The sequence below is a fragment of the Moschus berezovskii genome, chromosome 11 (genome assembly GCF_049115385.1).
Source record: "Moschus berezovskii isolate FMDL1 chromosome 11, NW_MosBer_1.0, whole genome shotgun sequence".
Lineage (NCBI taxonomy): Eukaryota > Metazoa > Chordata > Mammalia > Artiodactyla > Moschidae > Moschus > Moschus berezovskii.
In genome coordinates, this window is record NC_142470.1 from 76,215,134 (window position 1) to 76,231,467 (window position 16,334).

General features: G+C 39.4%; 1 protein-coding gene across 1 annotated transcript in view; it reads left to right on the forward strand.

Moving 5' to 3' along the window:
* Window positions 1-12,027, forward strand: part of LOC148776205 (tRNA-uridine aminocarboxypropyltransferase 2-like) — a 46,328-nt gene extending 34,301 nt beyond the window's left edge. The window contains exons 3-6 of the mRNA XM_088841788.1: window positions 5,086-5,281; window positions 10,926-11,058; window positions 11,318-11,664; window positions 11,758-12,027. Coding sequence (XP_088697914.1) covers window positions 5,086-5,281; window positions 10,926-11,058; window positions 11,318-11,664; window positions 11,758-12,027 — 946 coding nt within the window. The remainder of the gene's footprint in view (window positions 1-5,085; window positions 5,282-10,925; window positions 11,059-11,317; window positions 11,665-11,757) is intronic.
* The last annotated feature ends 4,307 nt before the right edge of the window (window positions 12,028-16,334 follow it).

Below are 16,334 nucleotides of genomic sequence, written 5' to 3' on the forward strand. Positions count from 1 at the left end.
TCAAAAAGCTCATACACCATGACCAACTTGGGTTTATTCCAACTTGATGCGAGGATTCTTCAATATACGCAAATCAATCAAAGTGGTACACCATTAACAAACTGAAAGATAAAAAACCATATGATAATCTCAACAGATGCAGAAAAAGCCTTTGACAAAATTCAGCACCCATTTATGATTAAAACTCTTCAAAAATTGAGCATAGAAGGAACCTACCTCAACATGGTAAAGCCCATATATGATAAGCCTACAGCAAACATTATTCTCAATGTTGAAAAACTGAAAGCATCCCCACTAAGATTGGGAAGAAGACAATGGGGTCCACTTTCACCACTATTATTCAACATAGTTCTGGAAATCCTTGCTACAGCAAGAAGAGAAGAAAAAGAAAGAAAAGAAATCCAGATTGGAAAAGAAGTAAAACTCTCACTATTTCCAGATGACAAGATACATCAGTTCAGTTCAGTTCAGTCACTCAGTCGTGTCCGACTCTCTGCGACCCCACGAATCACAGCACGCCAGGCCTCCCTGTCCATCACCAACTCCCGGAGTTCACTCAAACTCATGTCCACAGAGTCGGTGATGCCATCCAGCCATCTCATTCTCTGTCGTCCCCTTCTCCTCCCGCCCCCAACCTTTCCCAGCATCAGAGTCTTTTCCAGTGAGCCAACTCGTCGCATGAGGTGGCCAAAGTATTGCAGTTGCAGCTTTAGCATCAGTCCTTCCAATGAACACCCAGGATCGGTCTCCCTTACAATGGACTGGTTGGATCTCCTTGCAGTCCAAGAGACTCTCAAGAGTCTTCTCCAACACCTCAGTTCAAAAGCATCAATTCTTCAGCGATCAGCTTTCTTCACAGTCCAACTCTCACATCCATACATGACCATGGGAAAAACCATAGCTTTGACTAGACGGACCTTGGTTGGCAAAGTAATGTCTCTGCTTTTTAATATACTATCAAGGTTGGTCATAACTTTCCTTTCAAGGAGTAAGCGTCTTTTAATTTCCTGGCTTCAATCAGCATCTGCAGTGATTTTGGAGCCCCCCAAAAATAAAGTCTGACACTGTTTCCACTGTTTTTCCATTTATTTCCCATGAAGTGATGGGACCAGATGCCATGATCTTTGTTTTGTGAATGTTGAGCTTCAAGCCAACCTTTTCACTTTCCTCTTTCACTTTCATCAAGAGGCTTTTGAGTTCCTCTTGACAAGATACATAGAAAACCCTAAAAGATCACGAGATTACTAGAGCTAATCAATAAGTTTAGTAAAGTTGCAAGATACAAAATGAATACACAGAAATCCTTTGCATTTCTATACACTAACAATGAAAAATCAGAAAGAGAAATTAAGGAAACAATCCCATTCACCACTGTAACAAAAAGAATAAAATACCTAGAAATAAACCTACCTAAAAGAGGCAAAGACTTGTATACAGAAAAGTGTAAGACACTGGTTTATGAAGAACAGACTAGTGGTTACTAGTTTTTTTTGGGGGGTGGTGGTGGGGAAGGGGCAAATAACAGGTGGATGAATTAAAGGTACAAATTATGGTAAAACATAGGCTCAAGCATATATTATACAACAATGGGTATATAACCAATATTTTGTAATAACTCTAAATTGAAAGTAAAATTTAAAAATTGGATAAAATTTAACAAAAATACTAAATAGCTTGCACATTTTCATATGTTTTACCCTTTCTTTTAAACGTATGGTTTTAAAAAGTCTAGTTATTTGAGACTGAAAAAAAAAGTCCATTATCTACAGTTGCTCTATAATTAAGATGAATAGAGAAGATATTTTAGATTAAATCCTGAATATTTTTGGGGTTTTATAGAAGCAATATAAGCTGGGCTCTTTAGATACTAAGCATAACAACAGTCTGAACTTGAAACAATCAGAAAGAGAAAATTTGAATGAAGTAAGTTGTTGGCAGATTATACATAATAACCTCCTATTTAAGTGCTTAAAACAGTTGGACTCAGTCCTCACCATGGCCAGTATCCCCTGCCATTCCTTTGTGAGTTTTTGCTGCTTGTCCAGATGTCATTTTTAAACACTTAATGAAATACATATTCCCAAAACCAAGGTACTTGGACCATATGGTTGATGGTTTATCCAGAACTACTAATTTATTTACTTAATTTTTTTAATATGTGTTTGGTGGAGGCAGCTTTTATAATGATGATGGACTAAAAAGGAGAGACAGATGGTAAAAGCCAGATGAAACACAAAGGTTAAAATATTCATGACCATGATTCCTCATGATATTGAACACAAATCCAGACAGGATCTCCTGCTAGATAGTCTGAAGTTGGAGACTTTTCACTATCCCTTCTAAAATTATATTTATCAGGTCATCTCCACATTTTCCTATTTATGATCTTTGCACTCGCATCATTCCGGTTTCCTCACTGTCTGATAATCATTCTTTACATAGCCCTGCTTTTATATTTTGTTCATGCCACCAACTTTGCTTGTGATGCAATTTTTATTGTTTTCACTGATTCAAATCTAATCATCTAATCAGTCATGACCGTCTCTTCATGACCCTGACCAAGTTCAGGCTATGAGTCAACTGAATCCTTCCCTGACCATCCTGGTCTGTGACCAATCTTTCTCTCTTGTAGATACTACAGTGTTCATTGTCTATATATGCCATTTAGTAATTATATCATCTCTTTTCTAAAGTCAACTTTTTTAAATCCCCAAGTTTTCTCTTTGTAAAAAATTGCATTCTTTTGTGCTTCTATACCTTCCAGTACATACTATATGTATGTTCATCTTACACACAGCTGGAATTCTATAAATATCTGTTGATTGATGGAAAATATAGTTAGTAGTATTTATTTCTAATGAAAACAAATTCATGTTTAAGGGAATGTAATGATTTTTTGTAAATAAAGCACCGTAATGTGAATATTGTTAATGATGGCCCTAGGGGCTACAGTTTTGTATTGCATTATTTTTCTGTTTAAAAATTAATAATCTTGTACCATACCTGCTGCCTTTTAAAATTTACTGGCATTGATTGGGGTCCACTCTGGGTTATGATGGATAGCTTTGATTTGGGGCTTGGTGTTACAGTAGCAACTGATAGTAGAAACAAAGTGAAGATTTGTCAATAGGTCAAAACACCGAGAACATTAATAATACATTACTGTTGTAATTTTCATCTTCAGAACAAAATGCGGACATTAACAAAGACCACAGAGACTTCAGAAACCCACACTCATTCATTTAACAGGAAGGCATTTTTTGAGACAGAGACTGGTACTGCAAGAATTCAGAATCATTGCTGCTGAATATATGGCTCCTACGTATATGTAGTATATACACTAAAGTATATTTGTTATACTTACTCAGTATAAATTGCAGGGGAGTTTGTCAGACATCTATTTACCTGCTTTTTGTTGCAGGCCCTTTTCCCTAGTCCTATTTTTTAGGCACTCCAAGCCTCCATGGCCTCTGGGGCCAGTCCCCTCCCCTTATAGATGTCAGAGTTTCTTCTTTTCTCCATACCTTACCACACACTTAATGCAGCCCACTGGGGCAGGCTATCTCACACCCCTGACCTCCACCTCCTCTGTGCCCTCTTCTTTCTGGGGCAGACTCATGTGTTCTAGGACAGCCTTGGGAGCAGACCCCTGTGGATGACCCACATGCAGAAGTGGGACTAAAACTGCAGCTGAGACCCAAGGGACCATACAACTAAGGAAGAAAAGCTGAAATCTCTTCTTACAGCTAAGCAAACCATGGATTGACACCTCCATGATCATCTTTGTAAACTCAGTACCTGCAGAACATCTGAAGGGAAAAGTACTCCTGTAGTCAAGATAGGTCTAGCTTTAGCAGCTGTTGATTTATGGGCATGTACAGACAGCAGTTGGACCAGGCCAGAGTCTGAGCTGCCTCCATACTGCCCACAATGGGTCCAGATCCATGACTTACTATAATCATGGGACCTGACTTCAGTGGACCTATGCTGGTGGCCTGCTAAAAACAATGCCTGAGACACATCAGGGTCAATTTCTGACATACCCATGGTTAAGCTGGGATTGAGAGAAGTGCCAAGAGCAGTGTGATCTAGGAGTTCAAACAACAGGTGAAGAGTGACACAACAGAGAGCACCCACAGGTGAATAGCTCCAGAAGATGAATGCTCAGTGGCTTCTCTCCCATTGGTAGTGCTCCAATCCAACCTACCTTGCATTCCAGATCAGAAACACAGCTAAGAAACAGATCTGGGGGCCTCTATTCCAACAACTAGGGAGAAGACTCCACCCCTGACTTGGCAGTGATACCATCAGAGTAAAAGGGGTGCCCTGCTCAGTATTCAGTGCTGGCTCTGGTTACCACAACATCAGTCATATCTCCTATCAGGAGGATAATGGCCAGCATACTCTGAGGAAAGAGGTGACAATCATTCATAATAAAAACATCCCTGTGTGTGCTCATTTGCTTAGTTGTGTCTGACTTCACGACTCCATGGATTGTAGCCTTCCAGGCTCCTCTGTCCATGGAATTTTCCAAGCAAGAATACTGGAACAGGTTGCCATTTCCTTCTTCAAGGGGTCTTCCTCACCTAGGGATCAAACCCATGTCTCTTGTGCCTCCTACATTGCAGGCAGATTCTTTACCATCTGAACCACCAGGGAAGGTTAAAAACAGCCCTTGTAGCAAAATAAATAAACAAAAAATATTATTAAACCCACACAGGCTACAAAGAGATGCTTCCACATAAAAATAACCCTCCAAGACAGTCTGACAGTCTGGCATTGAAAGTAAAAGCCCCAGAACACTTGGCCTTGAAACCCAGCAGGGTTTGAGTATAGAAGCTCCACAGGGATGGGGGAAACAGAAACACCACTCTTAAGGGTGCACACAATGTCTCACATGCACTGGGACCCAGATCAAAGTAGTGCCTCCATAGAAGCCTGGGAAAGACCTATCTAGAGGTCTTGAGGGGGTCTCCTGAGGAGGCAAAGGTCTATTCTAGCTCACTATGGAGGCAAAGACACTGGTAACCAGAGGTCCCAGGGAATGCTGATCAGAGTAAGCTCTCCCATAGGTCCCCATTTCAGCACCAAGACCCAGTGCTGGAAAGCTTCAGGTCAAACAATCAAGTTAGAATCACAGCCTCATCTATCAGAAGACACACTGCCTGAATTCAAATGGAGCTCACAGCCACTTCCAAACATACCCCTTGACATGGCTCTGCCCACCAGAAGGACAAGAAAGTTCCCCCCACAAGACAGTAGGTACCTGACCCTCCTACAAGTAAAACTGCATAAGCCCCAAGATCAACCTCACCCACTAGAAATCAGACACCAGAAGCAACAGGAACTATGATCCTCCAACCTGCAGAAAGGAGACAAAATACAGAAAGTTAGACAAAATGAGATGACAGAGAAATATGTTGCAGACAAAGAAACAAGATAAAAACCCACAAGAACAACTGAATAAAGAGGAGATAGGCAATCTACCTAAAAAGAATTCAGAGCAATGATACTAAAGATGATTGAAAATCTCAGAAAGAGAACACAGGCAACAGAGATCACACAAGGAATGATTAATAAAGAGATGATTTAAAAGATAAACAGATAACAAAAATCCTGAAATAAAAACACACTAGTAAAGACAGTCTGAGAGAGCTCGAGGATAACATTAAACACACCAATGTTTGATTATAGGTGTCCCAGAAGAAGAAAAAGAGGAAGAGCCTGACAAAATATTTGAAGAGATTTTAGTTGAAAATTTCCCTAACACAGGAAAGGAAATAGTCACCCAAGTCCAAGAAGTGCAGAGTCACATATAGGATAAACCCAAGGGGGAACACACAAAGACATATAATCAAATTTACAAAAATTAAATTAAAAAAATATTAAAAGCAACAAGGAGAAAACAACAAATAACATAAAAGGGGATCCCCATAAGGCTATTAGCTGATTTTTCACCAGAAACTCTGCAGGCTAGATGAGAGAAGCATGGTATATTTAAAGTTATGAAAGAGAAAAACCCAAAGGTTCTCACTCAGATTCAATGGAGAAATCAAAAGCTTTAGAGACAAGCAAAACTTAAGAAGCTGGCACCACCAAACCTGTCTTATAGCAAATGCAAAAGGAATTTTCCAGGCAGGGGGAAATAAAAGAGACCACAACTAGAAATAAGAAAATCACAAACTGGAAAGCTCACTAGTAAAAACAAAGTAATAGTAGGAAATCACCAACACACAATTATGATATCTGAAACAGCAACCGTGAGGAGAGTACAAATGCAGAAAACGGGAATTGCATTTGAAATTAAGAGACCAGCAAAACGGTAACCCACTCCAGTATTCTTGCCTGGAGAATCCCATGGAAGGAGAAGCCTGGTAGGCTACAGTCCATGGGGTCGCAAAGAGTCGGACACGACTGAGCGACGGAACGGAACGGAACTTAAAACAAACTTTTGTGTGTGTGTGTGTGTGTGTGTGTGTGTGTGTATGAGAGAGAGAGAATGCTATATCAAAACATCATGGGAAATGCAAACAAACAAACAAATACAATAGAAACACACACAAAAAAGAAAAAGCAACCCAAACACAAAACTAAAGATGATCATCAAACCACAAGAGAAGAGAACAAAGAGGAAGGGAAGAAAAAAGACCTACCTAACTAAACCAAAATAATTAAGAAAATGGCAGTAGGAACATACATTATCTGAAATGTAACTGGATTAAATGTTCCAACGAAAAGATATAGACTGGGTCAGTTCAGTTCAGTTGCTCAGTCGTGTCCGACTCTTCGCGACCCCATGAATCACAACACGCCAGGCCTCTCTGTCCATCACCAACTCCCGGAGTTCACGCAAACACATGTCCACAGAGTCGGTGATGCCATCCAGCCATCTCATTCTCTGCCATCCCCTTCTCCTCCCGTCCGCAACCCTTCCCAGCATCAGAGTCTTTTCCAGTGAGTCAATTCTTTGCATGAGGTGGCCAAAGTATTGGAGTTTCAGCTTTAGCATCAGTCCTTCCAATTAACACCCAGGATCGATCTCCTTCAGAAAGGACTGGTTGGATCTCCTTGCAGTCCAAGGGACTCTCAAGAGTCTTCTCCAATGCCACAGTTCAAAAGCTCAATTCTTCGGCGATCAGCTTTCTTCACTGATTCAAATCTAATCATTCATGGGGTCGCGAAGAGACGGTCATGACTGAGCGACTGAACTGAACTAAACTGATGCACCCAGCATAGGAGAACCACAATCCATTAGGCAAATGCTAATAGCCACAAAAGAGGAAATCGACAGTAACACAATAATAAGTGAAAGTGGCTCAGTTGTGTCTGACTCTTTGCGACCCCATGGCCTCTACAGTCCATGGAATTCTCCAGGCCAGAATACTGGAGTAGGTAGTTGGTCCCTTCTCCAGGGGATCTTCCCAACCCAGGGATTGAACCCAGGTCTCCCACATTGCAGGCAGATTCTTTACCAGCTGAGCCACCAGGGAAGCAACACAATGATAGTGGGGGGCTTGCTTTAACACCCCACTTATATCAATGGACAGATCATCCAGACAAAGAGCTAATAAGAAAACACAAGCCTTAAATGACACCTAGACTAGCTAGACTTAACTGATATTTATATGACATTCCATCCAAAAGGAGCAGAATATACTTTCTTCTCAAGTGCACATGGAATATTCGCTAAGATAGATCACATATGGGTCAAAAACGAAGCCTTGGTAATTTAAGAAAACTAAAATCATATCAAGCATCTTTTACAGCCACAACCCTATGAGATTAGAAATCAACTACAGGGGAAAAAAACCAAAAAACGCAAACTCATGGAGGTTAAACAATGAATGGATCACTGAAGGAGTCAAGTTCAGTTCACTGAAGGAGTCAAGTTCAGTTCAGTTCAGTCGCTCAGTCGTGTGACCCCATGAATCACAGCACACCAGGCCTCACTGTCCATCACCAACACCCAGAGTTCACACAAACTCATGTCCATCGAGTCGGTGATGCCATCCAGCCATCTCATTCTCTGTCGTCCCCTTCTCCTTCTGCCCCTAATCCCTCCCAGCATCAGAGTCTTTTCCAGTGAGTCAACTCTTCACGAGGTGACCAAAGTACCGGAGTTTCAGCTTTAGCATCAGTCCTTCCAATGAACACCCAGGATTGATTTCCTTTAGAATGGACTGGTTGGATCTCTGAAACTAAAAGCCGGTTCTTTGAGAAGATAGATAAAATTGATAAACCTTTAGCCAGACTCATCAAGAAAAAAAGGGAGAGGACCCAAATCAATAACATTAGAAATGAAAAGGGAGAAGTTACAACACACACCACAGACATACAAAGGATTGTAAGAGACTACTACAAACTACCGTACACCAATAAAATGGACAACCTAGAAGAAATGGACAAATTCTTAAAATGGTACAATTTTCTCAGACTGAACCATGAATAAATAGAAATTATGAACAGACCAATCGCAAGTATTAAAACTGAAACTCCCAACCAAACAAAGGTCTAGGACCTGGTGGTTTCACAGGTGAATTCTATCGAACATTTAAAGAAGTTTTAATATCTATCCTTCTGAAATTCTTCCAAAATATTGCAGAGGAAGAAACACCCCCAAACACTTTCTATGTGGCCACAATTACCCTGATACCAAAACCAGACAAAGATAGCACAAAAAAATAAAAAGGCACTATCACTGATGAAAATAGATTCAAAAATCCTCAACAAAATACTAGCAATTTAAATTCAACAATACATTAAACAGATTATACACCATGGTCAAATGGGATTTATTCCAGAAATACGAGGATTCTTCAATATACATAAATCAATCAATGTGATACACTGCATTAATAATTTGAAGAATAAAAACCATGTGATCATCTCAACACATGCAGAGAAGCTTTTGACAAAATTCAACACCCATTTACGATAAAAACTCTCCATAAAGCGGGCTTAGAGAGAACATACCTCAACATAACAAAGGCCAAATGCAACAAACCCACCGAAAGCATCATTCTCAATAGTGAAAACCTGAAAGCATTCCTTCTAAGATCAGCAACAAGGATGTCCATTCTCACCAATTTTATTCAACACAGTTTGGAAGTTCTAGTCATAGGAATCAGAGAAGAAAAAGAAAGAAAAAGAATTCAAATTAGAAAATAAGTGTCACTGCTTAAAGATGACATCATATTGTACACAGAAAATCCTGAAGATTCTACCAGAAAACTACTAGAGCTCATCAATGAATGTGGTAAAGTTTAGGAATATGAAATTAATACACAGAAATCTCTTGCATTCCTATACACTAACAACAGAATATTAGAAACAGAAATTGAAGAAACAATTCCATTTACCAATGCATCAAAAATAATAAATTGCCTAGGAATAAACCTACCTATGGAGACAAAAGACTTGTACTCAGAAAAATATAAGATACTGATGAAAGAATTCAAAGATGACACAAATGGATAGAGAGCTATGCTCTGTTTTTGGACTGGAAGAATCAATAGTGTCAAAATGACTGTACTACCCAAAGCAATTAACAAGTTCAGTGCAATCCCCATCCAATTACTGGGGCTGAATGAAGCACAAGCTGGAATCAAGATTGCCCAGAGAAATATCAATAACCTCAGATATTCAGATGACACCACCCTTAAGGCAGAGAGTGAAGAAGAACTAAAGAGTCTCTTGATGAAGGTGAGAGAGGCAAGTGAAAAAGCTGGCTTAAAACTCAACATTCAAAAAACTAAGATCATGGCATCCGGTCCCATCACTTTATGACAAACAGATGGGGAAACAATGGAAACAGTGACAGACTTCCTTTTCTTGGGCTCCAAAATCAATGTGGATGGTGACTGCAGCCATGAAATTAGAAGATGCTTGCTCCCTGGAAGAAAAGCAATGACAAACCTAGAATGCATATTAAAAAGCAGACACATTACTTTGCTGACAAAGGTTCGCATAGTTAAAGTTATGGTTTTTCCAGCAGTCATGTATGGATGTGAGATCTGGACAATAAAAAATGTTGAGCACTGAAGACTGATGCTTCAAACTGTGGTGCTGGAGAAGACTCTTGAGAGTCCCCTGGACAGCAAGGAGATCAAACCGGTCAATCCCAAAGGAAATCAACCCTGAATATTCATTGGAGGGACTGATACTGAAGTTGAAGCTACAATACTTTGGCTACCTGATGTGAACAGCCAGCTCATTGGAAAAGACTCTGATTCTGGGAAAGACTGAAGGGAGGAGAAGAAGGGGATGACAGGATGAGATGGTTGGGTGCTTCACCAATTCAATGGACATGAGTTTGATCAAACTCCGGGAGATGGTGACAGACAACGAGACCTGTTGTGCTGCAGTTCATGGGGTTGCAAAGCATCGGACACACCTGAGCTACTGAACAACAACAACAATACAATTACTAAAAGGATTTTACACAGAATTAGAGCAAAAAAAAATTCACAATTTGTATGGAATCTCAAAAGACCCCAAATGTCCAAAGCAATCTTGAGAAAGGAAAATGGAGCTGGAGGAATCAGGATCCATGCCTTCAGATGACACTTGAAAGCTCCAGTAATAAAGACAGTATGGTACTGGCACAAAATCAGAAATACAGATCTGGGCAGGATAGAAAGTCCAGAGATCAATCCAAGTACATATGGTCACCTAATCTATGAAAAAAGAGGCAAGAATATACAATGGAGAAAAAACTGTCACTTCAATAAGTGGTGGTGGGAAAACTGGACAGGTACATATGAAAGAATGAAATTAGAATACTTTCTAACACCATATACAAAAATAGACCCAATATAGACTCACAGCAGGAGCCCAACTCAGCGAAAGCTCCCGTGGTTGAAGCGGAACATGAAGAAAACCTGTCGCAAGGGAACTGACAAGAGGCCCATCGTGCTGGAGACCAGGACAGCGAAAAACAAACTCAGCAGAAAGCTCACGCGGCTCAGCCTCAGATTCCAGACGACCTCCGGTTAAGCCGGCCTCAGAAAGTGTGTTTGTGTCCATTTCTACCAGCGCATCCTCTACACATCTCTACCTGCTGCTGCTGCTGCTAAGTCGCTTCAGTCGTGTCCGACTCTGTGTGACCCCATAGACGGAAGCCCACCAGGCTCCCCTGTCCCTGGGATTCTCCAGGCAAGAACACTGGAGTGGGTTGCCATTTCCTTCTCCAATTCATGAAAGTGAAAGGAAGTCGCTCAGTCGTGTCCTACTCTTAGCGACCCCATGGACTGCAGCCTACCAGGCTCCACCATCCATGGGATTTTCCAGGCAAGAGTACTGGAGTGGGGTGCCATTAACTTGTGTATAATTCAGCATCCAGCAGAGGAAAACAAGGTGTTGCGGACAGTTCCTCTTCTAGCAGCATGTCTCCCCAAAGATAAGTGTAAAATCAAGATTGGTCATCGCTTCAGTGAGGAAAGAGATCCTGAACTTTCAACTATTTGTCGGAAGTCTGATACATTAATATTATATCCAGGGGCTGAAGCTGCTAATTTGGAAGAATTTATATTAGATTCTCCTGTTTATCCTTCCACAATAATCATCATTGATGGCACATGGAGCCAGGCTAAGGACATTTTCTACAAGAATTCCTTGTTCCGACTGCCCAAACAGGTGCAATTAAAAACTAGCATTTCTGCTGCTGCTGCTGCTAAGTCACTTCAGTCGTGTCCGACTCTGTGCGACCCCATAGACGGCAGCCCACCAGGCTCCCCCGTCCCTGGCATTTCTAGTCAGTATATAATTCGGGCGCAACCAACTAATAGGTGCCTTTCTACACTGGAGTGTGCAGCTGTTGCTCTTTCTATCTTGGAGAAAAATAACTACATACAAGAGACTTTGCTTTGCCCTCTTCAGGCTTTATGCTCTTTCCATCTTCAGCATGGTGCTCAAATTCGCCTCAGCAAGGAACATCTTCTGAAAAATGGATTATATCCTAAGCCAATGCCAAAGAACAAACGCAAACTCAGGAAGATGGAACTATTAATGAACAGCATTAAAATTTAGTACAATTGTTCTTATGGTGCTAGTTATGATATCTGCAGCTGACAATATCAGGTTAACTACTTCATACATTTTAAGCCTGTGGGTTTTTGTCTAAAGAATAAGAGTTACATACTAGACTTACCTAGAAGAAGAAAGTAATCCAAATAGCCATAAAAACAAATTTCACTTACTCAATGAAAAGCAAGATTTATTTCATACTATATTGTTTTAAAAATGTACCTCTAATTTTTTTTTCAAATCAGTAATTTGAAATATTATTAGTTGTTGAGCTGGGTTAGAAGTTCTTATTTATAAAATGGAATGAAAGGAAAATTGTTTGCCTGATTGGTTCAGTATTGTTTCTGTGGGTGTTTATAGATAATTATGTAGAGACCTATAATAGAGGATACCTATATCAAGTTACAGTCTTGTACATGAGCTTTATAGCTTGAAATAAGTAGCAAAAGAAAATGATAATCAAGTAATTTAGGCTGAAATTTTATTTCATAAATAAGTATTTAGGAACTAAACTTGAATTCAGCTAATGTGATTTAAGTGTGCTATTAATTGCCCTAATTTTAAAAATTAAAGTATAATTAGAAAAAGTACATTTGACATATAACATTATGTTATTATATATATAATAATATATATTATTATTGGTACTTATATACAATAATGATTTGGTATTTATATACATTGCAGAATGATCACTACAGTAAGTCTGGTTAATATCTGTCACCATACATAGTTATAACAAATTTTTTTCTTGTGATGAGAAGTTTTAAGATTTACTCCATTAAACAACTTTAAACTATACAGTATAGTATTACTAAGTATAGTCACCATGCTATATATTATATCCCCATAACTTAAAAATGGACCTTTTTGACCTTCTTCACTAATTTCATTCCACCCTCGCTTCCACTTCCGCCTAGGGAAAACACCAGTCATGTTCTATTTATCTTAGAGCTTGTCTTTATATAAGCATTCCCCCTTCCCCAGATTACACATATAAGTGATATCATTTCTTTTTCTTACTTCACTTTGCATAATGCCCAGAAGTCCATCCATGTTGTTGGAGATGGCAAGATTTCATAATTTTTTATGGCTAAATACTATTCCTTTATAGATCTACACATATTCACATATATTTGTATACATACATATATATGTATATACACACACACACAAACACACACACATGCACACATGTGTGTGTATCACATTTTCTTCATCCACTGACGGATGCTTAGATTTTTTCCTTATCTCGGCTATTGCAAATAATGCTGTAATGATCATGGAGGTGCATATATCTTTTCAAGTTAGTGTTTTCTTCAGATAAATACCCAGAAGTGAAGTCACTGGGTCATATGGTAATTCTATTTTCAATTTTTGAGGAGCCTCCATGCTGTTTTCCATAGTGGCTGTATCAATTTATATTCCCACCAACAGTACACAAGGGTTCCCTTTTCTCTCTATCCTTACTAGCATTTATTATTTATTGTCTTTTTGTTGATATGGCCATTCTCACAGGTGTGAAGCAGTAACTCTGTGGTTTTTATTCACATTTTGCTAATTGTTAGTGATGTTGAGCATCTTCTCATGTACCTGTGCATCTATATGTCTTCTTTGGAAAAATGTCTGTTCAGATCATATGCCCATTTTTAAATTGGATTTTTTAATATTTATTAATCGTTTATATATTTTAGGTATTAATCCATTATTAGATATGTGACTTGCAGATATTTTTCCCTGTTTAAGTAGGATGTTTTTTCATTTTGTTGATGATTTCCTTTGCTGTGTAAAAGTTATTCAGTTTAATGTAGTCCTACTTGTACTCCGGGAGTTGGTGATGGACAGGGAGGCCTGGTGTGCTGTGATTCAGGGGGTTGCAGAGAGTTGGACATGACTGAGCGACTGAACTGAACTGAACTGAACTGACTTGTTTATTTTTTGCTTTTATTGCCTGCCTTTGCTTTTGGTGTCAGATTTAAAAAAATCACTGCCGAAAAAAAAAAATAGACCCAATATAAATTAAAGATGTAAATGTAAGGCCAGATACAATAAAATACAGACAGAACTCTCTCTGATATAAATTGGAGCAATATCTTTTTCAATTCACCACCTAGAATAATGAAAAAAACAAATGGGACCTGATCAAACTTAAAAATTTTTGCACAGCAAAGAAAACCATAAAAAACATTGAAAAGACAATCCATATTATGGGAGAAAATATTTGCAAACCAAGCAACCAACAAGAGATTAATCAACAAATATACAAGTATCAATAGATTATTCAAATCATTACAAAAAACAAACTCAATCAAAAAATGGGTGAATGATCTAAGAAGAAATTTTCCAAAAAAGAAATTCATGTGGCCAAAAAAGCATATGAAAAATGCTCATCACTAGTTAGCATAGAAATGAAAATCAAAAACACAATGAGGTATCACCTCATACTGGTCAAAATGGAGATCATCAAAAAACCTATAAACAGCAAATGCTAGAAATGATATGGAGAAAAGGGAACCCTTCTACACTGTTGGTTGGAATAAAATTGGTTCAACATTATGGACATCATTATGAAGGTTCTGTTAAAAACTAAAAACAGATCTACCATATAATCCAGCAATCCCACTCATGATCATGTATCTGGAGAAAACCTTAATTTAAAAAGATACATGCATCCCAATGTTCATTTCAGCACTATTTATTATAGCCAGAATATAGAATTGACCTAAATGTCCCTCAACAGAGGAATAGATAAAGAAGATGTGGTGCATATATACAATAGAATATTCAGTTCAGTTCAGTTCAGTCGCTCAGTCGTGTCTGACTCTTTGCAACCCCATGAAACACAGCACGCCAGGCCTCCCTGTCCATCACCAACTCCCGGAGTTCACTCAAACTCATATCCATCGAGCTGGTGATGCCATCCAGCCATCTCATTTTCTGTCATCCCCGTCTCCTCCCGCCCCCAATCCCTCCCAGCATCAGAGTCTTTTCCAGTGAGTCAACTCATCGCATGAGGTGGTCAAAGTATTGGAGTTTCAGTTTTAGCATCAGTCCTTCCAATGAACACCCAGGATTGATCTCCTCTAAAAAAGGAATGAAATAATGTCATTTTTAACAACATAGATGGATTTAGAGATTGTCACAATAAGTCAGATACAGGAAGACAAATGTTAAATTATACTGCTTATATATGGAATCTAAAAAATGGTACAAATGAACTTATTTACAAAACAGAAATAGAGTCCTAGATGTAAAAAATCAAACTTCTGGGACTTCCCTGGTGGCGCAGTGGACAGGAATCCACCTTCCAATGCAGGGGACATGGGTTCAATCCCTGGTCCAGGAAGCTATCACAGGCCATGGAGCAACTAACTCCATGCACCACAAATATTGCACCCATGCTCTAGAGCCTGCAGACCACAAATACTGAGCCTATGTGCTTCAACGACTGAAGCCTGTGTGCCTAGAGCCTGAGCTCCTCAGTAAGAGAAGCCACCACAATATGAAGCCCAAACACCACAACTAGAGAGCAGCCCTCATAGCTGCAACTAGAGAAAGCCCATGCGCAACAATGAAGGTGAAGACCCCACGCAACCAAAAATAAATAAATAAATGATAAAGAAACTAACACAACCCTGTAAATATTAAGACTATTAAAATAACAAAACTATTAAAACTAACAAAATAAACTTGTGGTTACCATGGGGTAAAGGAGGATAAATTGAGAGATTGGAATTGACATATACACTCTAAAAGTGAGTGAAGTCGCTCAGTTGTGCTCTTTGTGACCCCATGGACTGTAGCCTTTTAGGTTCCTCCATCCATGGGATTTTCCAGGCAAGAATGCTGTAGTGGGTTGCTATTTCCTTCTCCAGGAGATCTTCCTAACCCAGGGATTGAACCCGAGTCTCCTGCACTGTAGGCAGACTCTTTACCATCTGAGCCATCAGGGAAGCCTCACTGCTGTATATAAAATACTATAATCAATAAGGACCTGGGCTTCCCAGGTGGCACTAGTGGTAAAGAATCTGCCCCCACCAATGCAGGAGATGCCAGAGACATGGATTTGATCCCTGGGTCGGGAAGATCCTCTGGAGTAGGGAACAGCAATCCATTCCAGTATTCTTGACTGGAAATTCCATGTGTAGAGGAGCCTGGCAGGCCACAGTCCATGGGGCCACAAAGAATTGGACATGACGAAGCGACTGAGCACAATAAGGACCTAGCACAGGGAACTCGTTACTCTGTAATGACCTATATTCTAAAAGAATAGTGGATTATATGTGTATTTCCAGTGGTCATGTATGGAT